The sequence below is a fragment of the Elephantulus edwardii genome, unplaced genomic scaffold, assembly GCF_000299155.1.
Source record: "Elephantulus edwardii isolate Elephantulus edwardi_28Jun2011 unplaced genomic scaffold, EleEdw1.0 scaffold00005, whole genome shotgun sequence".
Lineage (NCBI taxonomy): Eukaryota > Metazoa > Chordata > Mammalia > Macroscelidea > Macroscelididae > Elephantulus > Elephantulus edwardii.
In genome coordinates, this window is record NW_006399755.1 from 15,493,685 (window position 1) to 15,520,024 (window position 26,340).

At 42.1% G+C, this 26,340-nt stretch overlaps 1 protein-coding gene across 4 annotated transcripts in view; it reads right to left on the bottom strand.

The window, feature by feature from the left end:
- Positions 1 to 2,748: 2,748 nt before the first annotated feature.
- The window catches only part of DAB1 (Dab, reelin signal transducer, homolog 1 (Drosophila)), a 410,174-nt gene continuing 386,582 nt past the window's right edge, over positions 2,749 to 26,340 (bottom strand). For 2 of the 4 annotated variants that reach the window (XM_006879731.1, XM_006879729.1), the window contains exons 12-14: positions 22,302 to 22,429; positions 21,850 to 21,960; positions 2,749 to 2,977 (exon numbers count right to left, since the gene is read on the bottom strand). In XM_006879731.1, coding sequence (XP_006879793.1) covers positions 21,865 to 21,960; positions 22,302 to 22,429 — 224 coding nt within the window. In that variant the 3' untranslated portion in view covers positions 2,749 to 2,977; positions 21,850 to 21,864. The remainder of the gene's footprint in view (positions 2,978 to 21,849; positions 21,961 to 22,301; positions 22,430 to 26,340) is intronic. The other 2 variants (XM_006879732.1, XM_006879730.1) reach the window with 1 other exon arrangement.

Below are 26,340 nucleotides of genomic sequence, written 5' to 3' on the forward strand. Positions count from 1 at the left end.
GAATGGGGACAAAATGACAGGTGGCGTTTCCCTGGTTTCAAAATTTAAAGTGACAAATTTAGTGCTAGTGAAGGATGAGGAATTAACAGTTGTACACATGGATTTTTCTATTGATCTAACCAGAAACGTGCAGACTCCCCAAGGTCTTCTGGTATTGGCACCTCAGCTCTTGTTTGGAAAATTCACTGTATTCCTGGGATTGGATACAGTGGGTCTGTGTTCAGTGAACAGTGCTTGAGAAAAATCAGAATTCTGCCAATGATGACACAGGTGGCAGTTTGAAATCAAACCTTGACTATATTTTCCCTCACTTTAACGCATCAATTTAATGGGCATCTTCTTTAAGTCCAGGGCCAGTGACATTTTCAGCCATATCTAATGAACAATGATAAATCCACCGTGCTGTCACCTTCTGCAATGAAATCAACTCCAGACGGTGTACCTGAAACAGCGGCAGAGGCCAGCGTTCACTTTCAACGTGTCAGAATCAACGTCGAGGATCAGTATAATGGTGTGATGCCGAGAGACAAACTCAAGACAAGCCATATTGAGGGAGAAGATAGCACCACTTGTTTAGAATCAGAATCATGGACGAACAGCAGCTGAAGCCTTTTCTATATGGGACTTGACTTTCCTATTAAGCCATCAGAATACAGAATTGGACAGGTTTCAGGGCAACTCCCAAAGTCACCACACCTTTCCCCACTTTCCTTTGTAAGAAAGGATTGCCTAATCACAAAAATGTATTTACGTCCCTGGAAAAATGAGGTGGACCATCAGGTGACATCTGAATCTCTGGCCCTTGTACATCAGGGAGATACTTACATATATTCTGCAAAAGGAATTTCACCATTCTACCTCATTGGGAATAAATGGAAACTCAATGCCAAGTTTAGGCTTAACTGATAAGTGTCAAGTTTAGGCTTTAATACAATACCAATCACCTTGATGTCTCATTGTTCTCTTCGTAAAGGTGTATCATCTGCCAAACAATTTGATTTCCTATTGATATGAAGAACTCTATCCAAACCAATCATATCGATGTATATTTGCATTTTCAAATTTTAAAACCAATGCACTAACAATCACCCCATCCGATTAATCACATGATTCTTAAACGTTTCCTTGTTAGTGTTAAACCACTAAATTCGACATACTGTAACTGCATAGGAACATCAGGAAAACACATTTGACCTGTATAACAATTCTCTGTAGGGCAAAAATATATAGATTCTTTATGAAAATCATGTGCTAAACATATGAACCAAACACTGCACTTTTTTTGTCTCATAAATGTAAAAAAAGGAAGCTTAAACTCTTTTGTTTCACGTATAAACAGTCCAGTGTTTTCCAAGGGGGATAGATAGGCAAAGGGCATGGAGAGGCGGGAGTGGATTTCAGAGTAGAGGGTCAGGTCCTCCAGTTGTGAACCCTCTTTTTCTTGCTTTGCGCACAGGGTGGCTCCTCTTGGGAAAAGACTAGGTATGGAGTCCCTTGCTCTCCCCTCTCCCTTCCCATTCACCAGCTGCTGATTGGCCAGCTGCTGTTGCCAGCTGTCCCTGAACCCCAGCTTTCTACCATATGCTCCAGAATAGCATCTGGAGCGTGAGCCCCATCCATCAACTTTGTCACACCTTCCACTCAATCTGCTACCTTCTCTACAGTGTAATGGCATTATTAAAAAGCATTTTCATTAACATTTCTATTTACAAAAAAAAAAAAAGACAAAACCAAAACTGGCATTTTTTTTTTTCATTAGAACTCCTTAAAGCCATTTCTCTTAAATATTTAAAGAGCTTAATGGTAAGGTGTGTTTGTTTTTGTTTCCCCCGCCCCCAAGTTATAAAATAAAAACCCCATTTGAATTTTCTGATGTACAAAAAGAGATAAGAGATGAGCCATCAGTTTGTTATTCTGAATATTCACGTCACCATTGTTCCATTATAAAGTCGGTTTTTAAAATTCAAAACCACATTACCAGAATTGTAGCAGAATTATTTGGCAAATGACTTTGCTTTGAAAATGGCACTCGGAGAAGACACTTGTCTGCAGAGCATCCCAGCAGCAAGATATCGGAAAAATAAAAAATATCATTTTGTTGTACTGAGATTTTAGAGCTTCTTCGGAAAATCCAGCGCGGCCGTATCTTTGCCATCACGGGATGCGATGTCCTTTCCTACTCATAGAATGAAACATTCAAACCGAAAGCTGTCTTTCTTCACCACAACGCAAAATAGCTAAAGGGTTGTCTTGGCAACATTCTTGAACATAATGAGGAAGCAATCACTTCTTTGTCTGGTGATTGTAAGTTAATTTGTTTTATATGTGACTTCCCCCTATCCCAGTTAGATTTCTTCACCCATATTTAAAAAAAAAATAAAATTAAATTAAAAGCAATACAAAAAATTTGTACACCCACTAATTTTTAAACATGTCAAAGAAAGGAAAGGGGTGGGAATGGCAGACCAGGCCCTGTGCAGTGATGAAAAATATCACTGTGTGCCAGAAGGTGGTCCTGCGGTCACAGAGGACCTTTTGATTTGCCTGAAAGAAGTCTGAGCCAATCTTGTAACTTTCTGATGTCTGTCAAACTTCTTGTCTCTACAGTAGTCAACAGGTAGAGAACTGAAAAGACAATTGTGATTTTACACACCAGGTCATCTCAAACCCATGCTAAGAGAGCTCAGAGAGTATTTGCTGGGTGTTTACTTGTGATTTCATGTTGGGCGTGTTTCCTTTCCCCCTGTTTGTGCTGCCATAGATATCTGCCATTGGTTGCCAAAAACCGATAGTTCCCTCTGCAAAGCGAGTTCCATTGGGTAATCATGATTTTCTCTGTGGGATGAGGTGAGGTGGAAGAATACAAGAGAGCCTGTTGTGATGCTTATTTCCATGCCAGTCTTGAAGCGCCCACCACGAGCCCGCATCGATGCTATTTCTGGGATTTGATGATTTGCGCATAGAGAGGCTCCGACTCCTGTGGACAGAAAGACAAAATGAGGTCTGCCCATGACCAGAGAGGGGCGTTCAGGGCCAGTTCAGGGAAGGAAGGGGGTGAAGTTACAGCAGAACGGGGACAGCTTATGATGGATGACCTTAGGCTATTTTGGGATTTGTTGTGATCGTGGTGCATCACACTTTGGCAACATTCCCTCCCCCCCCCCTTGGTGCCAAAATTAAGAATGAAAATTTTGGTAGCATTAGTATCGTCAAGAAGAAACTTACCCAGGTTTGTCCTTGGGTCTCAAGCTAAGACTGATTTCCCTGTTGGAGAAACAGCCTGGTGTGGTAGAGAGCTGGATAACGCACTTACTTAGCTGTGTGGGCAGAGACTTTCTGACCTTTGGTATCCTTCTAGGAAATGGAAGTAACTGCCTTGCAGGACTCTTGAGAATTGGAAGTAGCACGTGTGAAGCATCTAGCTAGCATAATGCTAAGAAGTAAAAATGTCTTCAGAAAGTGATAATTATCATGAATCATGTGTGTGTACCTGTGTTTTTCTAACAGTTTCACAAATGTCCACCTGAGACTCCTGGAATTCTATTTCAGACTGCTCATGAGTTTCTACAATCAGTGATGACTTACAGTGATGACTCCTGAACAAGGGAAGTATCAACTGTACTTTTAGCTCTTAGCAAAAAGCTTCTGAAACTTGCTTTCATCCAATTTGCTGTGTACAGTTAGTTTAGCACTAGCTAAATCTGTGCTCATCAGGTTGTCTTGAGACCCACACCGGAATTTTCAGTAGTTTATGACACAATGAACCCTTAATCCAAATGCAGATGAGAAATAGTGTTTGGCACTGTGTGGACTGCTAACTGCGGTTCTTATTGGGATGGCCCAGTGTGCCAGTGTAGACAAATGGATGCGATCAGCACATTGACTTTCAGCCTGCACAGGCTCTTCTGTCCCAATAGACTTTTCTACTATCACTCTTAGGGAGTTCTGGTGGCTCAGTGGTGAGGAGTCGCACTGCCAACCTACAAGTATATGGTTCGAGTCCACCAGTTGCTCTGTGAAAGAAAGATGGACAACTTCTTCCCGTGAGACTTATCGCTTCTGAAAACCCACTGAAGAGTCAGCTATGCGTCAGTACTAATTCGATGGTAGGTGCATAACCACCACCACCACCACCACCACCACCACCACCACCACTATTACTTTGAGGGAGCTCTGGGGACCTAATGGGCGGGAGTTGTGCTGACATTCCAAAGACAGCTGATTCTTTTCTGCTGTTGCTCAAATCTACCAGCAGCTTCACAAGAGTATGATGAACAATTTTTCCGTGTGCTTTACAGTCTCTGAAAGCTTGTTCGAGGGTCATAGACGAGCCAGCTCCAACTTGATGGCAAGGACTGACTGACTTTATTTTTGTTTATTCCACACTCTTGGATGTCTTGTGCCAGAACGAAATGAATATGACGACATTGTGATTTTGCCCTATTTTAGATATTAACTTACCTCCTGTCTTGTGAAGATTTTCTTAATGGCCACTCACAGAATGACGTGATTCACAGACGCTTTTGATTTACTTATTGAATCAGCATTCTCTCAGCCCTTATGATGTGTCTGGTACCAGGCTAGACATATTTAAGTACAGTATTTTTTTAAAACTTATCCTAACAACTTTGCAAGAGTAGTACCTTACCTTTACATTAAGTACAAGTGAAACACTCAAGAAACTCAAACTTCACTGCAGTTGAGTCAGTTCTGCCTCACAGCTGCCCTCCCTCATGCTTCTGAGGCTCTAGATCATAATGGGAGCAGACTGCCCATCTTTCTGCTATAGATCCGCTGCTGGCTTTGAACCACCAGGGACCTATGGCCTCTGGGTTAGCAACACAACTCACTATAAGCAGTGCCACCTGAGTTCTCTCCTGAAAGAAGCTAAATAATTCACCCATGGTTACATAGCTAGTACAAACAGGAGACATGTTCATAGGATCCAGTGTTTTCTATTACAAAAATGACCATAAGAAGCAAGTGGAGGCCTGAAGAATAGAACTTTTGCTTCCCCAGAGCAGAGCCAGCAAGGCTGGCATCAGATCTAGCAGGGCTTCTCTGAGCAGCACTCACCACTCTTCCCAGCTAACCATTCCGTGTTGTTGTTATGTGCCATCAAGTCGCCTGCGACTACAGTGACCCATGTGCAAAAACTCTGAAGCCTGCCCTGTTCTCCGCCAGTCTCACTGACTCTGACACATCTACCCCTATTGCCCTAGTCACTGTATCAAGCCATCTCATCCGGGCTCTTCCTCTCCTGTTCTGTCCCTCCACCTTTCCGAGCATGATGTCCTTCTCCAAGGACCGATCCCTCCTAGCCATGTGCCAAAGTATGTAAGATGCATCTTCAAAATCCTAGCCGCCAGGAGAAACTTGGTCTCACTCTCTCCAAGACAGACCTATTTGTTTTCTTGGTGGTCCACAGTATGTTCAAGACTTGTCTCCAGCACAATTCAAAGGCATTAATTCTGTTGTCATCCTTAGTCATTGTCCAGTTCTCTGATGCATAGCAAGTAATTGTGACGACCATAGACTGTATCAAGCGCACCTTAGTCTCTAGACTGACATCACTGCTTCTCAGTACTATTGCTTTAGGTAAATAATGCAATTTCCCTGTTGATTTCCTGACTGCTGGTCCCAGTAGCATTTATTTAATCCTTCTGTTCTTGTTTTCTACCTTGGGGAAAATTTATACTGTTCTTTGCAAATGTAAAAAAATTAGGAGCAATCCTTCTTCTATACGTCTAATGACAGAGTTGTTGTTAGGTGCCAATAAGTTGACCTAGGAACAATAGATGTGAACCTTGCCCTACTCTGTGCCATCCGCATGACCTCTGATATCTATGCTCAAGCCCTTTGCTCTAGTCACTTTGTCAATCCTTCTTGTTGAAGATCTTTCTCTCCTTTCTCATGATGGTATCTTTTCTCATTCTTCCATGTCTTAACTCTCCTGTCATCACTAGCATGCCTCATGCATATGTGTCTGTATTTTATTGTTGTTGTTGTTGTGTGCTGTGGAGTTGGAACCAACCAACTTATAGCTGATCTTCCAGGGAGTTTTCAGAGGCAGTAAATGGCAATGGAGGAGAGTGTCCATCCTTCTCCCAAGAAGCAATGAGTAGATTTAAACCATGTTGTCTTTGGGACTGCAACACAACTTCTTAACAGTAAGCTTTCAGAACCCAATATATAAATATATCTATGGAATATAGCACCTGCGCTGTGGGAGAAAGATGGGCGCAATCTCCTCCCATGCTCACTATATGTTGTTGATGTGTTCCTTCAAGGTGGAACTGGCCCATAGCTGGGTCCCATGGAGCAGTTGGTGGATTCGAACCATGTATCTTTGTTTGGGTTGGCAGCACAACTCCTTACCACTAAGCCACCAGCGCTCCCAAAAGATGCCTAACAAGATAGATGCTAAATCAAAGTTGGGTCACTTAATGGTTGGCTGTAACCAAGTTTCTTCTCAGTTGTGATTCTTTTTCATAAATAGGCTTAGATTTGTCATAACATGATGATTTCATAAACACCTTATCTATTCCTTGGAAAAGTTTTGAAATGTTTCCAAACATCCCAAGTATAACATTACTATTTGTGTTTTAAGGATGGGGTGAAGGAGCAAAGGTGGCGATGTACCATCAAGTTAATCCCAATTTACAGTGACACTACGTCATGTTGTCAACATGTCATGTCATGTCATGTTATATGCTGCTGAGTCAGACCTATCTCATTGCTGACCCTTCAGCAGATTTTCAGAGGCGGCAATTCGCACAGGAGGACACTGCTGATCTTTCTCTTCCACAATGGCTGGGGGGTTCGAAGAAGGTGACTCTCGGTTGGCAGCACAACTCCTTCCCACAAGGCCACCAGCGCTCCCAATACCCTGCTGCTGTGCACTGTCAAGTCATGCCCGTCTCATAGCTGACTCTCGAGGGCAGTGACCCATATGGGAGGAGACTGCCCATCTCTATTCCACAGAGCAGCAGGTGGACTCGAACTGCATGCCTCTGGCTTAGCAGCACAACTCCTTACCACTAAGCCACCAGAGTAATCTTCTAGGAGAGAATAAGTCTGCCTCATGTGATTTCCTAGGCCATAATTTTTACGTGAGTGCATCATCAGGTCTTTTCTCCAGCAGCCGAGGCCTTAACTATCCTAAATGTGAATTAACAAAAAAAAATTAAGTACAGCCATAGGCATGGAAGGGTACTGCGGTGGCTGACTGGTAAGAAGCTGTGCTACCAACCCAAACGTGTGTGATTCAAATCCATCAGCTGCTCTGCAGGAGAAAGATGGGTGGGCATTCTTCTACCATGCTGTGTACAACCTCTGAAAACCTGCCATCCGGTTAACTATGAGTTGATTCCGACTCAGTGGCACATAACAGTAACAACAACAGGTATGCAAAGGAGCTCCAGAGGCATAGCTCTGAGTGTATAAGGCTGCTAACTGAAAAAGGTGTGCAGTCTGAATCTATCAGCTGCTTTGAGGTGAAAAAGAGTCAATCTCTTACCATAAAGATTCAGTCTCGGAAACTTATGTTGTTGTTGTTGAGCACTGTGGAGTCAGAATTGACGTACAGCTGATCTTACAGCAATTTTGACGACTGTTAATTGCATGGAAGGAGACTGCCCATCCTACTCCTGTAGAGCAGCTAGTAGATTCAAACCGCAGGCCTCTGGGATTGGAATGCAGTTTCTTACCACTAGGCCACTAGAGTTCAGTATGGAAACCAATTGGGGGGGTGGGGGGGAGGTGGAGCGTTGGTCAATATGAATTGACACCAACTTGAAGGCAATGAGTTGAGGGAGAATAAAAGAGTCCCTGTGTAGAGCAAATGGTTAATGCACTCACAACTAAAGAAACAGCTGGCAGTTCAAATCCACCCAGAGGTTCCTCATAAGGAAGTCACCCAGTAGAACACGGGAAGGAGGACAGTTTTACTTGGACACACATTGGGTCAACCATGCATCAGAAGTGACCAGATTGCATTTTTGTTTCAATTTGTTTCTAGTTATAGAGAGAAAACACACCCTTTCCTGAGCTGGGCCTCAAGGTTGCAGGATTTTCTGGGTCGGCTTTTTAGCCCAGGCTTCTTTTTTGGCTGCCCGAAGAAGTCAAGCTGCCTTGATCTCACCCTACAATTTGCTGTATTCTAATTTTGGAAACTAATTTATCCAACTGAGAATGACACCTAAAAACAGAAGAAGACAGCAGGCTCAGACAGGGTAATTAATGCCACACTGCATTAACTTTCTGCAGCTGAGATAAATATTCACACATCTCCTGCTTGCCGGAATTTAGCTTCAAATACCCATCACAACAGCGGTAACGACTGCAGTCAACTCTCAATTATCCCCACTAATGAAGGGGAGCACTGGTGTGGAAAACCCCAAGAAGCAGATAATCCCAAAGTCTGACACTGTGATGCATTATACATTTTGGCAATCGCTTTACTTTCCTTGTTGCTGAATCTTACACTGTCAGAGCTAGAGAGGTCCTGAGAAATCACATGATCCAGAAACTCCTAGACCTGGCGTCCATCAAGGTCACAACAGTGTCTTCAAGCTATTTCTTAATATTCCAAAAAGCCTGACTGGATTTATACATTACAGTAATACGCTGGTAATTTTTTTCCCCCTCCTGGCAAACTTGACAATATCTCTGCTCCTGCTTCCAATTCTTCAATGCTTCCCCATCAGACATAGAATAAGGTAAAAGCTCCTTAGCTGGGCACCCAAGGAACATTATTAGCCTTGCAGTCCATTAAGAAGCTAATAAATACTCCTTCTAGACAATGAATCAGGACTCAAACATGCAGGTCAAGTACATCATTAAAAAAAAAAAATATCTATCTTTTATGCCTCCATCTGAATGACCTTTCTGAAATGAGTTTGGTCACACCTATCTCTTGACCTCATCACCAGAGGATGGTGTAAGCTCCTCAGATGCACACGAGGCCCTCCCACTAAGGCTCCCCTTCCTGACTAGCCTCATGGTTCCCACTCCCTCCTCAACTCTGCCATAACATCATGCGCACAGTTTTCCTCATCTTTGGGACTTTGCTCGTATACTTCCTTGACTTTGGGGGTCCATCGTCAAAGTTTGTACTTTAAGACTGAGCTCAAATATAAAGGCTAAAGTGTATCCAAAATGCACCTCATAAATGAGGATGGTGAAACTGTACAAATTATGGGTGTGGTATCAAGAGGGGCCAGTCCCTAGAGAAGCCATCATATTTGTTAGAGGGCCACAGGGAAATCCTCAATGAGAAGAACGGATAAAGCGGCTGTAACAATGGGCTCAAGCTCAGAAGTGACAGTGCACGCGCTGCAGCACTGAGCTGTGCTTCCTTATATGGTACCCAGGTCACTGAGAGGGAGCCTGGTGGCTTAGGGAAAAGGAGTGATGCTGACAGCTCAACAGCCTGTGGTTCAAATCCATCAGGTGCTCTGAGGGAGAAAGTTGGGCCATTTTCTCCTGTGTGATTTACAGCCTCTTGAAACACCACTGCAGGGCCAGCTAAGGGTTTGTTCTGACTTGGTGATACATTACAATGGCAAGGTCATTAAAAGGTGGGGCTGAGTTCATGGGACCTGACTAGAACCACTTTTGTGGGTGATTTGAGCTTCGGCAGCAGTAACCCTGTGCAAACCTCAATCTTCATGTCTAATTGTGTTATCTTTGAGGATGTTCAGACCGTATGCTTTATCATGCCTTTTACAATGATATCCCAAATTCCGAACGAGAGGTGGGAACACGGAGATATACCTACTAACAATATGGAGAGTGAGTGAGTCAATGAAAAGCTCTTTTCTTATTGGAGTTGGAAAATGTACCAGCCCCGTTAGGAACTTTAAATTCATCTATGATTCTAACCTATTCTTTCAAGAGGCAAAAAACAAACAAACAAACAAAAAACCTGTATGAGAACCATATACCAAAATTGAAAAAACAAAAAACAAAAAAAAACCCAAAAAACAAAAAGAAAAAAACACCCCAAGACCCCAAAACCAAAGCAGACAGTAAACCAAACCAAAAAACCCCCAAGCTTCTAGCCCCTACTTGCACACCCTGTTTCGTGAGAGGTGCAGGGATAGAGCTTGGGTGCTGCAGTCAGACACTTGGAAGACTGCATCCCTGCCGCCTCAGCTTTCCAGGGCAAGACCAGCAGGAATCTACCAGTCACTGAGCTGAGTTTTTTACACACTGCAGGTAAGGGAACTATGGGACATCTCTGTGAAAAGGGTTATGAAGGATTTATTACAGGATTTGGGCTTGGTGATTTGAGGGACTTTTCTCTGGATGAAAAGCTATTAGGAACCTATGATTATCTTAACAATTCCCACTTAGAGGTAAGATTAACATTGCAAACCTAAAGCTAGGGTAATGGCAAAGTCTGGTCGCTTTGATAATCTGGTCAGTGTTCAGCCATGACTTTAGAGTGGACTAATGTTCTGACACTAATAGTCACAGAGTGGCCTTGACTGATGGTAGTGGTCTGGGAAATAGTCTGTGTCCACCAGGAGATGACTGAGGTCCAGCTCTGAGCGCCAGGCCAGCTGTTTTCTTCTCACATGAGCTCCCCTGAAGTAAACCCTAGGACTCTGCAGAGGCTACTTCATCTCATTGAGGGCCACTTTCCTCATCTGTAAAATGTGGCCAGAAATCACACGCGTGGAAGATGCAGGGAGGAGTGAAGGAAAAAAATGCACATTTCTGTCTACCACAGTGCATGCACATAGGAAATACCCCAAGAAAGCTCAGTCTTCTTATGGGATTTATTTTTCCTTTACATAAGCCTGTTTTAGGCCTAATAACTCCCTGTGGGTCATTTCCAAATTGCTTCTCCTTCAGAGCACATAGGTGTAGTTATAAGTGGACTCTAACTTATGAAATACAGCAAGAGGTCAGCCTGAAGTAATTGTGCAGCAAGAAGGTGGGGGTTAATCTAAACAATCTGGTTGCAAGGCCCCACAGATAGCAGAGATGTCCACGTCTGCAGATTTCTCTGTGGGTTCTTTAAGGGTGAATTATGTTCTCTGCACAGTGGCTAAGTAGAACCACAGATACAGAGCGATAGCAGCCTATTACTTACAGACACTTACAGATTCCTAAAAGACCTTCTAAAACCTGTTTGGGATTTATCTGGCGGCTGTACCCTCAGTGTTCCTAACTCTATCACAGTGAAAAAGCTGAGGTTCCCCAAAGTGTGGTGACTTACTCACAGGCACCCAACCGGTGCAGGATGAGCTGAGATGGAACTGGATTTGACTATGACTTTACAAAAAAAATTAACTTCAATATGGTATAATTTATATACGATACACTCATTGTAGAATGCACTCACTTTAAATTGTGTGGTTCAATCAATTTTGATAAATGTATATACTTACACGTCACCGTCTACCATAATCAAGATAAAGAGCATTTCTTCACACGGAAGGCTTCTCTCATGGTCTTCTCAGTCACCCCTTCACCCCAGTGGCAGCGAATATTGATGGCTTTCAGTCACTATACACCAGATTTGTTTGTTCTAAGGTTTTATGTAAGCAAGTTGTTATAAGCTGCTGGTAAGTCACCTAGCCTAGGCATGAGGGGATGACATGTTGCTTGAGCTTGTGACATTCCTGAGATCAGACCATCGAGATCCATAGCGTTTCTACTGGCTAATTTCTGGAAGTCAGCTGCCAGCCCTTTCTTCCTAGTCTGTTTCAGTTAGCTCTGCTGACAACTGATCAGCATTTACAGCAACATGCAAGCCTCCACAGACAGCCAGGTGGTGGCTGCACATGAATTTCACTGATCAGGAACTAAACCTGGATTTACTACATGGAGAGAATTCTACCACTGAACACCCCCCTTGGTAGACCCTGGTCCATACCCAGGTAAGCCTGCTGTCCTCTGTACCATCTTCTCATTCACAGGATCTAAAGCTGGAAGAGCCTGCAGCCCTAATCTTTCCTTCCTGGGAAAAGAAACTGAAGCTTAGAAAGGAGGGATACCTGTCCCACAGGAGAGACTGGAGAACCAGGAGAGCAGCCCAGGGTTTGAACTCCTATTTCTACGCTTGTTTCCTTGCTTCTCCCTCCTCTGCAGCCGTGGTTTAACCCTAGAGAGAAGTCATTTCTGACACCACACCACCATGGCCCGCATGAAAGCTACCGAAATTGTGCATAAAAATTTATGATTATTTGGTCTTCACTGCATCGGTTTTAGAAGACTTGCCCCGATCTAACCCAGGTATGCTAAAAGGCATTTATGACTGACACTGGAGAGAAGACACGACATACTGAGAAAAGGCGGTCTCGGACGTGAGCTCAGTGATGCGCCATGCAATCTGCTTGCTAAGCGAGCCATCTGAAAGACCTGGAGGTGAGATTAGCGCCAAGCCAAGCCAGGGGGCACACGGAGCTGGGAGGTGAGCCAAAGCTGGGGTTCGTAACACACCCTGCCCAGGCAGCAACTTCAGCCTCCTGGGCTCTGCAGCTCCGACCTTTGGGTCTATGCCAACAGAGGGTGTACATTTCTTAACTCTCTCGCTCTCATTGCCATGGCCTGGGAGCCGACTTCTAGCTGACCTTCCATTGGATTTCTGATGCTGTAAACTGACCGGGAGAAGGCTGTCCATTTCTCCTGAGGAGCCATTGGTGAATCCACCAGAGAATGAGGGCTCCTGGGTTAGCAGCACAATTCCTTATGGACTATCGACTCCCCAAATTTTCTAACTTAGGAAACAGAAATTCCTAAAATATTCCAAGTTCATTAGACTTACTGGAGAATATCAGTCTGAAATCAAGTCAGAAGGGGGGAAAAAAAAAAGTTGTGGTAGCCAAAGGTGGAAAAAGTGGTTGAAATAACGGATAACTCTATCTGAACTCAGATGCAGATACATCTCATGAAAAATGTTTGGGTTTTGGAACCAGAAAGATCACAGCAATCTTCCTGCCTAACTGTACGGCCACAGATGTGTACTTCACCTTTCTGGACCTCAGTTTCTTCAGTAAAATAAAGTTTATAACTTCCAAATCGTGGAATTATAACAAGGAATATGTGAACTCATAGAAAATAAAGGATCAGTAAGGCCTAGTGGTAAGGAGGTGCGCTGCAATCTCAAAGGCACACAGTTCAAATCCACCAGCTGCTCTGCAGGAGAAAGGCAAACTCCTCCTGTGCGTGCAATTAAACTGCTTCTGAAAACCTGCTGAGTGTCAGCTAGGGGTTGGTTCCAACTCGACTGTACACAACAACAACAAGGTCTTAATGAAGAAGCTCTAGTGACAGCACTTAACAACAACTAGTAACATGGACTGTAGTATGCTGTGGAACTAACCAAAAGGCAGTTCAAACCCTCCAGTGGGCACCTGGGAGAAAAGATGGGCAGGGTCCTATTAAGACACACAGCCCTAGAAACCCGATGGAAAGTCGCTGTAATTCGGAGTCTGCTCAAGGGAGTAAATTTGTGAGTGAGATCTTAACAAGCGACAGTTTGCCTGCCTCTTCTAAGTCAAAGGAAATGGCAAAGAATTTGAGACTCTCTTGAGCTGAAATTTGGCCTTCACAGAAGAGTCTTTAAAAATACTGGCTATGCCCAGAGGCTTCCTGGGGTCTCAGGGGTTGAAGCTCATTAGTGGACATGATGATTCACGGTGCAAGTTCCCGGTGAGGACTGCCCACCTTCTGATCTACTATGGTTTTACACAGTGATAAAAAGAATGACAACAATGATCAACACACGCAATCTGCTTTGCTTACATATCACCTCTTTGAACTTTCTCATTAATACAGACACCATCAGGGAGCTCTGGTGGCCTAGTGGTAAAAAGCTGCACTACAATCCCAGAGTTAAGCAGTTTGAATCCATCAGATGCTCTGCTGGAGAAGGAGGGACAATCTCCTCCTGTACTAGTCAGATCAGATTTGATGGTACACACACACACACACACACACACACACACACACACACACAGAGGGAGAGAGAGAGAGAGAGAGAGAGAGAGAGAGAATATAAAATTTAACAAAACAAACCAAAGAAAAACAGAGACCACCAAGAAAACAGAATGGTCTGTCTTGAAGACAGTGAAACCAAGTTTCTCCCTGGAGGCTAGGATTCTGAAGCTTTGTCTCACATACTCTGGGAACATGGCCAGGAGGGATTAATCCTTGGAGAAGGACATCATTCTCAAAGGGTGGAGGGACAGTGCCAGAGAGGAAGATCCCAGATGAAACAGATTGATACGGTAACTGGGGCAATGGGGTGGAGTCAGTGAGACTGGCTCAGGACAGGGCAGGCTTCAGAGCTGCTGTTCATAGGTCACTATGAGTCGCAGGCAACTCGATGGCACAAAACAACAACATGTGGCAGATAAACATATGAGGGGGCAGAGTGTGCTGACGCCAGCTCTCTGCCGATGCTGTTCTGAGTCAGCTTCCAATCACCCACGAGGGTGGGTGGTTTGGAATGTCAAACTGATATTCTCCAGAAGTCTAATGAAATCAGGGTATTTCAGGCAATTCTGTCTTTCCCTTTGTTAGTTGGGAATAAGGACAGCCTAGGGAAGGAGTGGGTGTCTCTGAGTGGCACAAATAGTTAAGTGCTCAATTAAGAACTAAAAGTCTGGGGACTCTTGGCAGGTAGGCCTGGGATCTGCTTCAAAAAGGTCACGGCCTTGGAAACCCTAGACAGGTTCAACCCCGCAAATTCAGGCTTGTCCTGAGTTGGAACTGTCTATGGTAACTGGTTAGAGTTTTGTTTGTTTTTCATTTGGAGGAAGAGTATTGTTCGAAAACTGGTTCTCTAATGATCTAGCTGAATGTCTCTGGAATGAAAGAGCAGAGTTCAGAGCTGTTGTACATAGGATAGGGTGGCTACTGTAGTAAGCGACTTGATAGCACATCATTATAACAACAACAAAAACAGGATATTAGAGGGAGCTCTGTTGGCCTAGTGCCAAGAAGCTGAGCTGCAATCCCAAAGGCATGTGGTTTAAATCCACAAGCTGCTCTGTGGGAAAAGGATGGGCAATTTCCTCCCTTACAATTAACTGCCTCAGAAAAGCCACCAGAGGGTCAGCTATGGGTCGGTTCTGACTCAACAGTACACACCAATACAACTAGATATTAGAAGTGGAAGAGCCTGTGCGGATCCTGTAAATCTTACCTCCTTGTTCAAAGATGAGGAAAACAAAGGTCACAAGTGGTTTGCTTTTATTACATAGCTATTTAGAAGCGAGCTGCTGAAGGGGTCAACCACTCTGGCCCTATTTTAGTATTATTATTATTATTATTCTTATATCTGAGCCTAGATTAATTACAAGGATCTGTAAAAGTGCAATGCCTATTACATGGTACCATCAGGAATCCTTGTAATAAGCATGATACTTGTAATAGTAACAACAACAAGTCAGTTGTTCACACTAACCAGGCATTCTACAGGAGCAAAAAGTCGGCTTCCATAAAGATCGTCAAACTTGGAAATCCTATGGGGCACAGTTACTATACCAGACTATGCTGCTGTGATTTAGAATAGAGTTAGCACAGATTTATTACATATAAATCGTGTAATTTGAGCAAGCCATTAATGTTTCTGTCTTAGTTGTGGTATCTTTGAAAAGTGTACATAGTAAATAGAACTAAGAATATTCCATTAAGGATTGAATTAGGAGATTATTTATGGAAGTGTAATAAAGACTAGTGTAATAATGTGTTAGACTGCTAACTGAAAGGTCAGTGGTTTGAATCCCCCAGGTGCTGTGTGGGCAAAAGAGGTCTCCCATGTAAGGACTGGCAGCCTGAAGAATCTGATGGACGGTCATGGTCATCCTAAGTCAGAATGGACGAGATGACAGTGGGCTGGGCTGGGCTTTGGTTAGTAAATGGCAGACAGTGTTGCCTTCTCAATGATGCGCTGAGAAACTGTAAGTGTGATCTAAATCTGGAGTTGCAAATTACATTCCCGGTGGCTGCCTGATGGAGAATGGAGCACATTCCCATTTGTTCACATGTTGCCTTTTGAAAATTTCCAGTTACAATCACAGACTTAGTGGCTCTGAGAGAGAATAAATGGTCTACAAAGCTCTGATATTTATTATCTGTCCATTTACAGAACATATGCCAACCCATGACCTAAATGATTAGTGTATTCTACTTGTTCTTACTAGTTCAATGGCTTACAATCTTAGGATCTTGATCTCTAGCTCAGGATTCTTTGTTTTCCCCTCCAAATTCACAAGTCCAGATGCTTGTAGCTATTTCTATTTGCACATCTTCTGGGCCCTTCAAGTGGACCTGTTCTCACACTAAGCTTACTCCCTTTTTGCTACAACATGGTAGTCTGTCTTCTTTGTACAGTGACTGACACCACATATCAGGCACCTCAGTGTCATACTAGGTTATGACCTATTCCTCACCTCATGCCCTCAAGCCAAGGTTCCTCCTGACTTATCTTTCATGCTCCTTTCTCCATTCCAGTCATCACTGACTCTGCCCTCAGTTTTTCCGATATCCTGCCTGAAGCACTCCAAGAACTATCCAATTTTTTCCTAGAACATCCAAAGTGTATCTCTTCTTCCAAAGATTTAAGGAAGTAGGACAGTGTCCCCTTCAAAATTTTAGGCTAGACTTTCATTTGAGTTCTATGCTTAGGAAGTTGGCAGATGATTTTCTGTTTCTATGCATTTCTAAGCCTTTGTTATAAGATTCTATTTAAAAATAGAATTATAATAATTAACAGTAGTAGGAATTGGAATATAGAAAGTATGAAGTATGCATCTAAAATATTCAGAAGTTTTAAAATATAAAATGCAACACTCTTTAAGATTGATATCCTGGGCTTTAGTGAACTGAAATGGACTGCCATTGACTATTTTGAATTAGATAAACAGATGGTCTGTCCGTTAGGAATAACAAATTAAACAGGAATGACAACATATTCATCGTTAAAAAGAACTTTCAAGATCTACCCTGAAGTGCAATACTGTCAGTGATAGGATAATATCCATATGCCTAAAAGGGAGAGATGTTAGTACAACTATTATTCAAATTTATGCACAAGCCACCAATGCCAAAGATGAGGAAACAGCAGCTTTTTACCCACTTGCGCAGTCTGAAATTGATCAAATGTGCAGTCGCGATGCAGTGTTATTAGTGATTGTAATACGAAAGTCAGAAATAGCTAGGAAGTTTAAAGAAAAGGATAACTTTGGTGATAGAAATAGGGGTGATGGTATGATAGAATTCAGTAAGGCCAAGAATTTATTCATTGCAAAGACCTTTTTGAAACAACAATATACATGATAACTACACATGTGGGCTTGATCAAATGACTATATAGGAAACATTTGTGGAACAATATAATGGGGGGGGAAATCTCAGTATCATAAATCAGAACAAGGTTAGGGTTCAACTGCACAAAGTCAATTGCTTATATGCAAGTTCAAGTTGAAGCTGAAGAAAAGAAAATAGGAGCCAAAGTATGGCCTGGAGTATATCCTACTTCAACTTAAAGACCTCAAAATTGATTTCATGCACTAAACACTAATGATCATGTACTGAGTTATGAGATGACATCAAGAACATCAACAGTGAAAACAGCAAAATGGGCATTAAAAGGCTAAGAAAGAAGGAAAAGACCAAAATGGATGAAATTGGATCTGACTATTGAATAGAGAATAGCTTAAAGTGAGACCAAGAAATGATTAAGTAAAGAGATGAAAGTAGTATCTCAGAGGGCAGCTTGAGAAGACAAAGCAAATGTAAGAAATGAACAAAGGCCTGGAGTTACAAGACCAAATGGGCAATACATCATCACCATCTCTTAAGCAGAAAGGACTTAGAACTCATAACTCAAATTTCAATACTGAAGGGTTCTATGTGCAAAGTATTATTAGGAGGGACCAATCCTTTGAGAAGTGTCTTATGCTTGATGAAGAATAGTATCAATGAAAAAGAGGAAAAGCCACCAAGAAATGGACTGATAGCAGCAGCTCCAACAATCGGCTCAAACACAGGCAGAACTGATGGCTCATGACGGGCCAGGATGTTCTCCTCTTGTACATGCGGTCATCACTCAATGGCACTTAACAACAAATAACAATAAAAAGTCTTAAACATATGTATTTTACTTTCAAAGCATAGAAAGCACTTCCACATTCATGATCTTATGTGATCCCTGGACAGCCTGAGGAAGGAGCTGTTTATCCATAGGAGAGGCTGGAGTCTAGATGGTCTCATACTCTTTAAGGTCACCTCCTTCAAAAAAACATTTAATTATTCAGGCCCCCGTTCCTTCTATTCTCTCTTCTGTTTTCCTTTTCTTTATTGTTTTTCCTTCCAAGAATCTGAGGTTCTGGTTCCTCTTCCCTTGAACACTAGAAATCCATCAGGTAATATTTTATCTGTCTTAGGCTCCCACAGCAGAGATCAGTATTAAAAAATGACAGCAACTTATTATTTATAGCAATATCTATTGTTACTAAGGGAGACAGAGCAAACAATTCCCTATTGTTACAGATGCTACTTTGACTTGACAGCTGGGAAAGTCTGATAGGCAGTTTATTTACTTAGTCATTTAACCAGATAAATGTTTTCATTTTTCTTTCATCTCCTCAAAAGCTAACATTTCGCCCTTAAAATTGCTCCAGCAACACACCAGTGAAGTATAAATTACCTGCCATTCCCACACCAGCCATTATAATATTATTTTCCTTCTCTTTTTGCTCCTGTTATCCCCAGTCTTGCAAAGACAAGTGATTCTCTCAGATGGGAAGATAGAGGAAAAGGTGAAGTAACTGACAATATTTCTCTTCATTGCTAAAATAGAAATGCTGTTTGAGATTGGTCCTGAAGCTTCTATCTGCATGGATTTTATCTCTTTTTCCCTAATATGGTTCTATATGGTTTTAATTTTATCCACCTTTATCATCCTTACCTACTTCAATCCATGTGGGCATGTCTAATAAAAGCTGGAATGAATAGCTACAAAGGCAATACGAAAAAAGGAACTTTGCTTCCCAACTGCACCAAGACAGGAAAAACACAGCCAGTGATATAACTATTCCTCTGTAGTATCGTGCAAATGCCTAGGAAGGCACAAAGAAACTGTAGTTAAAAGTTTACCATTGAGTGGATGGGTGCATGAGGGGCAGCAGAAAGAGAAAAATGGGGCTTGTGCGGCTGTTGATAGAAGACTTGGGAAGGGCCTGCCTTTGTGAATGTCCTAGGGGATACATTTGCTCGGCTGGCAGCAGCTTTTGGTGAGATTCCTGATACAAAGTGGTAAAACTGCCTGGGTAAGTTTTTAGTGGTGCGGTGAGGGGGCGGTAATTTCATGGAATATTACTATCCATACTCCACTGGGGCTGAGAAGTGCTTATTATAGTTTACATATGAATCTGAGACTGATGACTTTTTTGATGCTATGTGAGGTCTATACTGGGTTGTTCTCATTAGGAAACAAGACAAGCCAAAGACGCTAAGAATTAAGATTTTTTTTCCCTCCACTTATTCCTCACAAAGCCTTTTTTTTTAAAAAAAAAATGCTACTAGTTTATTGAAAAATGATTACCTGAGGATAAGAAGTATAAAACAAAACTTCCCTGCCAATGACCGGGGGTCCTTATGGTAGGATTCATTAGGTTAAAGGACTAAAATTCAAGTCGGTAGGGAAGCACTTACTCAATGTGTGTCATGATGGCAATGGTGACGATTTTCATCATGCTGGTGGCTGAGGCAGTGGTGAGTATGGTAACAGCAGTTAACATCTAGTGAATTTACCACTATCTTCTGGGTGCTAGGCCCCATGCTAAGGAGTCTGCTTACCTCACTTTACTTAATCCTGTGAGGCAATTATGGATTTTATCTATGTTTTTCAAACAAAGAAAATAAATAGGGAATTACTGAAAAATCTTATTAGGGTCAGTCACCTAGCCATCACATGGTAGAGAAAGAATGTGAACTCAGGCAATCTTATTTTACAAGATTTTTAAGCTAAGTCTTGATTCAGTCTTCTTCTCCATGCTAAAAGCCTCAAAATACGTCATCCCAATTAACAATGTATAAGACCCATTTAGAAGACAGACAGGAAACCAAAACTCAGAGAAATTATGATTCCTGTTCAGTATTTCTTACTAATGAATAATGGATCCAGACTTTGAATTCAAGTGCTAAATCCTGAGCTGTACCCACTATCCTACCATCCAGCTGTGGTTTGGAACAGTGGATTGAGCATCAACTATAGAACAGGCTGAAGACCCAAAAACTTGTTCAATGTATATCACTGTTTCAAGCTAAGCCGGCTCATAAACATAAACATAAACAAAGTTGATACACTGCTCTGTAAATGGTGTAAGTCATCTTTGTTTTCTAGAAGAACTTCAATTTTTAGGATGATGCTTGCTGTTATCCTGATGAATGGCTCTTGTCACCTCTAGTTCATTCATCAAATCTTTCAAGGCAAGGTTGTGCATGAGAAGCACAACGTATGCTAGGGGCAGAGACTCTCAAGGGGAATCTTCCAAAAGAGCCTGCCCAGAATCCTTAACTTTTCCTTTTCCTGGAACATTGACTTTGCCTTTAATTCGTCTGCTCCCCAAATAGCTTTGCAAGACTGAATTTTCAAATGGGTTTTATGTGGTTTTGCATGGCATGATGTATTATTATATGCCATTGTACTGATATAGAATGTGGCAAAATATACAGTATGTTAAGTTCTTTAATCATAAAATCTATTAACAAAATGCACTTTCAAAAGAGCCTATTAGCTTTCAATAACCGTCAAAATAACTTATGCATGGCCTGAGAATGATTCTGAGGTAGCTTCAGAATCCCATTTTATGAACAGTGCAAACTATTTACCATTTTAATGGTTCTGACCCTGTTGTTTAGGACTGAGAAAAGAAGCTCTGTGGGTATGGCATTGCAGTCCTACACATTTATGGAAAGCTAGAAAAGTATTTGAAAATTGAACACATTTGTCAAGGAGTGACCTTAGAAATCATGTGTGGGTAACAAGGTGTACTTCTGTCTCCAGAGAGTGTTTGCTTCATCAGCTCCTCTTTCTTTCTATCAAATCAGATGTATTGAAGTTCAAGTGCCAAAAGGCACTTCTGGTAAATGTAAGTACACCTCTCACAAAGTAGCTGCTGATGGAATCTGAAGTGACTGTGGCAAGCCAGGTGCCCGTAGCACAGGTGCAAACAGCAAAGTCTCTGAAGTGAGTATGTCTTTGGGCTTTGAATTTCACTTTGACTTTTGAAAGGGGGAGGTGGGTGCACATCAGACAACTAGATAAAAAGGGCTCTATAATCCTACATCTGCATCAATCTTATTTCAAGCACTGTTTGCTTTCACTTTCCAGTCAGGCGTCTCAGTGTGTTTAACGGGTGACCTCTTTAGATCTGCTGAATGTAGGCAAATTCAGTGACATTTTGCTCATAGGATTAAAGCTTCCGGACCACATCTCACTGAGAAATTATCAGGGTGGACATTAATATGTGCATCACAGGATGTTGGTGTTTGCGATGCTAAACCCACATCAGGGAAGGACCATGCCTCATGCCACCCCTACCACCCACTCAGAACATGTCATTAATAAAACCTGGTGACCATTCCTTATTCCTCACCCCCATCCCTACCTCCCAATATATGTCAAAGGTCATGCATCCACAAGGAAAAACGAGATGGAAAACAAACACCAGGCAAGGAGCAATGGGGCAAACACTGGGAACACAGCTCAGGCAAGGGAAGATGGTGCAAACGTTGGGGACGTGGCTTGAGGTGTGAAGGTCAAGCACAAGTGAAAGCAGAGGGCTGAAGGGAGAAGGAAATAAAAGGGCAGATACCTACCCAGACCTGCGCTATCTAGCTACCGGCCTGTGGACTTATATTATCACCACTGGGCTCCCCACCGGGCTCACCAAATGGATCACTGTTGGACGAGGCCTGTGACCCATCAGGCTAGAACACAAGAAGATAACACTTTTTTTCCCCTTTCTTTTCAACAATTGAATACAGAAGACAGTTGGCATATTTTCATGCATCAAACAGCACTAATTATCTTAAAGGGGGGAGCATCTCTGGTTAGATGCTGCTGCACCCCTAAATACAAATATGGGGAATAACAACTTAATGGGGAAATAAAAGGACAATTCTTCAGCTGACTCATTTGAACTATGGAATTTAAGTTTCGGAGTCAGCACTCTTTGCTATGTAGGGCTCCTCATGGATTGTTAGCTCTAGATCTCAGAGTTTCGATTTGAAGGAAAAACAAAAGTTGAAATGACAAACGAGGCACTTACAGCTTCCTGCTCTTCGCTTTTGCTTGGACTTTCAAATCCCTCTTCGAAGATGTCATCTGTGGTGGGATCACTGGCGTGGGAAGCTGATGATTTGGATGGAGAGCTCTGTCTAGGGGCTGGGGTTGGAGCTACAAAGGGAACCCATGAAAAAGAAAAGAGAAGCATTTTAAGTGACTGGCTGCAATCATTTATACGCCTCCAAGACCTCAAGGAACTGAAATAGAATGAACTAGAACCCAATCAAATCATAGGCAAACAGTTAAACATGTGCCTATTTCTCTTGGTCTCTCATGGACTTGATCATACGGATGGATCATATGGAATGAATGATTACCAGGAGATGCTCTTCCAGTCAGCAGCATCAGCAGCATCTGGACACTTTTCAGAACTGTGCAGTTTTAGACTCCACGCTCGGATTGCTGAATTTAAAACTCTGTGTGTTGACAAGCCTTCCGGGTGATCCTCGAGCCAACCCAAAATTGAGCAGGTATGACTTTCTTTCTCTTCTCTTACATTACACAATTATTTTAATAAGAGAAAAAAGACTAGAGGACATTGATATCCACATACGAGTGCCTTCTAGGTTAGAGATGCTACAGACAGACAGATCCTGGTAATCCTCATGAAACACCAGAGGAGCCCTGGTGGCCTAGTGGTTAAGAAGCTGTGCTGCAATTCCAAAGGCACACGGTTTGAATCCAACAGCTGCTCCACTTAAAAAGGATGGACAATTTCTTCCCATGGGATTTACTGCTCTGAAAACCCATTAGAGGGTCAGCTACGGATTGGTTCTGCCTCAAAGGCAAACAACAATCCTCGTAACATTCTATCAGGTGGGGCTCAAGCCTTTTTTACTAAAGCAAAGGTTAGAAGCTAAGTTGCACAAATAGCTAGCAACCGATAGGAACATAGTAGATGTTCAAGAAACACATGTTGAATGCAGAGTAGGTGTCTGAAGTCTGTTTCCAGTGAGCTATGGGTTTTGGGGTGTATCAGTTATCTGTGAAGATGGAAGCCAGTGATGCAACTTCATTCTTCACAGTAGGTGGTTATGGCTTTGCATCACTGACCTTCCCGTATTCCCCTCAACTCATTTGTTCCAGAGACTTTACAACTATGTCTTTGGAAACTAGTATTCTCTCAATAATTTCAAATTTGGCATTGAAAAGAACCAGTCATTGGCTGAGCCCCAAGTGAGAGGCCTGCACAGCCTGATTTACTAGCTGGATATTAAATGATAGGGCCTCTCTACATCTCAGAATTTAGACAATCTGACAGCTTATCAGAGAGTGAATGATTATAGAACTTGAGGACCTGACATTCTGGTACTCCATTTACAATAATGGCACTATTTACTGTGTGCCAATGATGAGAGTAGGACATTATGCGAAATCTCATATTCATTATGTTCTACAACAATACAACACAGTATTGTGTGTGTGTGTGTGTGTGTGTATTTTCCTTTCAAATTAAAACACTGCAGTGATGTGAGGTGACGTGCTAGCCATGAGATTTAACCCGAGGCCTGTCTGACACTTCCAAGTACAACTGTACTTTTTATTTGACACTCATTTTGGGTTCAATCAACTTCTCAAAATATTCTGAAAGGCATAATAATGGATAAAATAAATATTGAAACAAAATAATAAAATCAGTCACCACTGAGTCTCATAGAATCTCCCTGTATGCAGAATTGAATTCTCTGTAGTTTTCAAGGCTGTAACCTTCCAGAAACAAACTGCCAGGCCCTTCTTCTGTGGCATCTCTGTGTAGATGTGACCCACCAAACTTTCGTTCAGCAGCTCAGCACTTAAAGAGTTTGCACCACTCAGGGACATTGCTAACAATGGATAAGGGATGACTTCATGTATTTTTCTCTAAAGTAAAATATATTCATGTTTCTTTTTTAAAATCTTTGTTGGCTTTTTTATTGTGATTTTAACAAAAGTTTACAGAAAAAAATGGATTTGAAAATAAGTTTTCCCCCCATAAGATGATTATAAAACAACTCAATTATAATAAATTAAATGAGACAAACTAGCTAAAAACACCCTGACTTTTGGTTGGTACCTAATAAATGTTTACTTAGTTGGATTTTTTTAGTTGTATCTAAAGCAGCTGGCTGGTTACTAAGGGCTGAGAAAGAACTCAAGCTGAGGGGCCAGTTCTGAAAGCTATACTTTTCATCCTTATGTGGTGATTTCAATGGGAAGTATAGAGAGTGAGTATACTATCGAGTGTCTTCACCTTCAGTACACTGTATTGTATACTTCTATACTATAAAACAGCAGATCTCAATCTAGGCGGATTTCACCCCAGGAGACATTTGGTAAGATCTGGATGCTATTTTGGTGCCACAGTTCGTTCTCTCTCTCTCTCCGTGTGTGTGTGTGTGTGTGTGTGTGTGTGTGTGTGTGTAAGAGAGAGAGAGAGAGATATCTAATGATTGCAGGTTAAGTATTGCTGCTAATCACTGTATAATAAATAGGACATACCGTCTAAAGGGAAAGAAAACATCAATAACATGAACAAACATTAATAGTGCCAAAGTAATGCAATCCTGATTTAAAGCCTGTCAGTCACTGAACAGTCTTTGCTTAGTGCATTCCACACTCTATACCCTGCCCAGCTGCCTGTATGGGCTAAACCTTCTGCAAGCATTTTGAGAGGTATAGGAAAGAACCCTAGTGGCAGAATAGGTTACGTGTCGGAGTGCTAACATAAAGGTTGGCAGGTTGCAACCACCAGCCACTCTTCAGGAAAAAAGGTAGGACAATCTATTCTTGTCAATACTTAGAGCCTCTAAAACATGATGGAGGGTTGTCAAGAATTTGAATCACCTTGGCAATGGGTGGGCATGACACATTCCCTGTCCTCAAAGGGCTTACACTTCCTTCTTTTATTTATAGCTGGCACACGGTGCACTGGATGATAGATGTTAATTTTTAAAAGATGACTGCTTGATTATGTTTGACTGTCATTTCCTTAGTAATTCTTTTTTTTTTTAATTCATTATTCTCCACTGAAACTCTATGAGTCAGAGTTAATAGAGATGCCTTGCTATGTGGTTCATATGGCCTGAGTGGAAAGAGGTTGTTTTATATATATAAGAACATTGAAAACCTGGCTGAAATGACACAGTCTAATTGTGTTAATTAGCTTTCCTGACAATTCACAGTGTTGACCATGCAGTGACCCACGTCCTCCATGACGGTAATGAAAAGGCCACGTTCACTGTATCATGGGAGTTTTCTCTTCCATTATCAACTGCGGAGGCACGGACTAATCCATCAGAAAACCTATCCCGATCGTGCTGATCAAACATGCACACTCTCCAAGGTCTACAGATTTTAATTTGGTTGTCGTGTTACTGGCTTCCTAGACCTTTTGGAGCAGAAATATAATTTCATGTAGAATCACTGACTGTTAGAATTAGAAGGAGACTCACTGCTTATTTAAGTCAACTGGTTCCTTTAATGATGACACAGGTGGGCCTCAGAGAAGTCACATGCCTGCTCCAGGGCACAGCTGGGTTGGATGAGCCAAGAGGAGAATCTTGGCCTAGGACTCCACACACACAAAACTACTGGAAACATGATGATAATTAACACTTGAGACTCTGTAAGATACACAATGTTTTAGAACTTATGTTACTGGTTAGAATAACTCTTGACTTTAGACATAAAGCCAGTTGTTGTTAAGTCTATTACAACGTAGGGCACTCCATGTACAGAGAATTGCACCCTATGGGGTTCTCACTGGCTGGGATTCTGATCATAAGACCTTTCTTCTACGCCACCTCTGGGTAGATTTTTTAAAAAAATAAAAATAAATAGCTGAAAACATTAATTCTTTATACTACCCAGGGTGGTAGCTTTAGATATAGCTTCTTCTTGTTGTTGTTGTGACTGTAGAGTCAGATCCAACCAATAGCTGACCCTCCAGCGGGCTTTCAGAGGCAGTTAACTGCATGAAAGGAGACTGCCCATCCTTCTCCCACAGAGCAGCTGGGGCCTCGAACTGTGTGCCTTTGAGATTT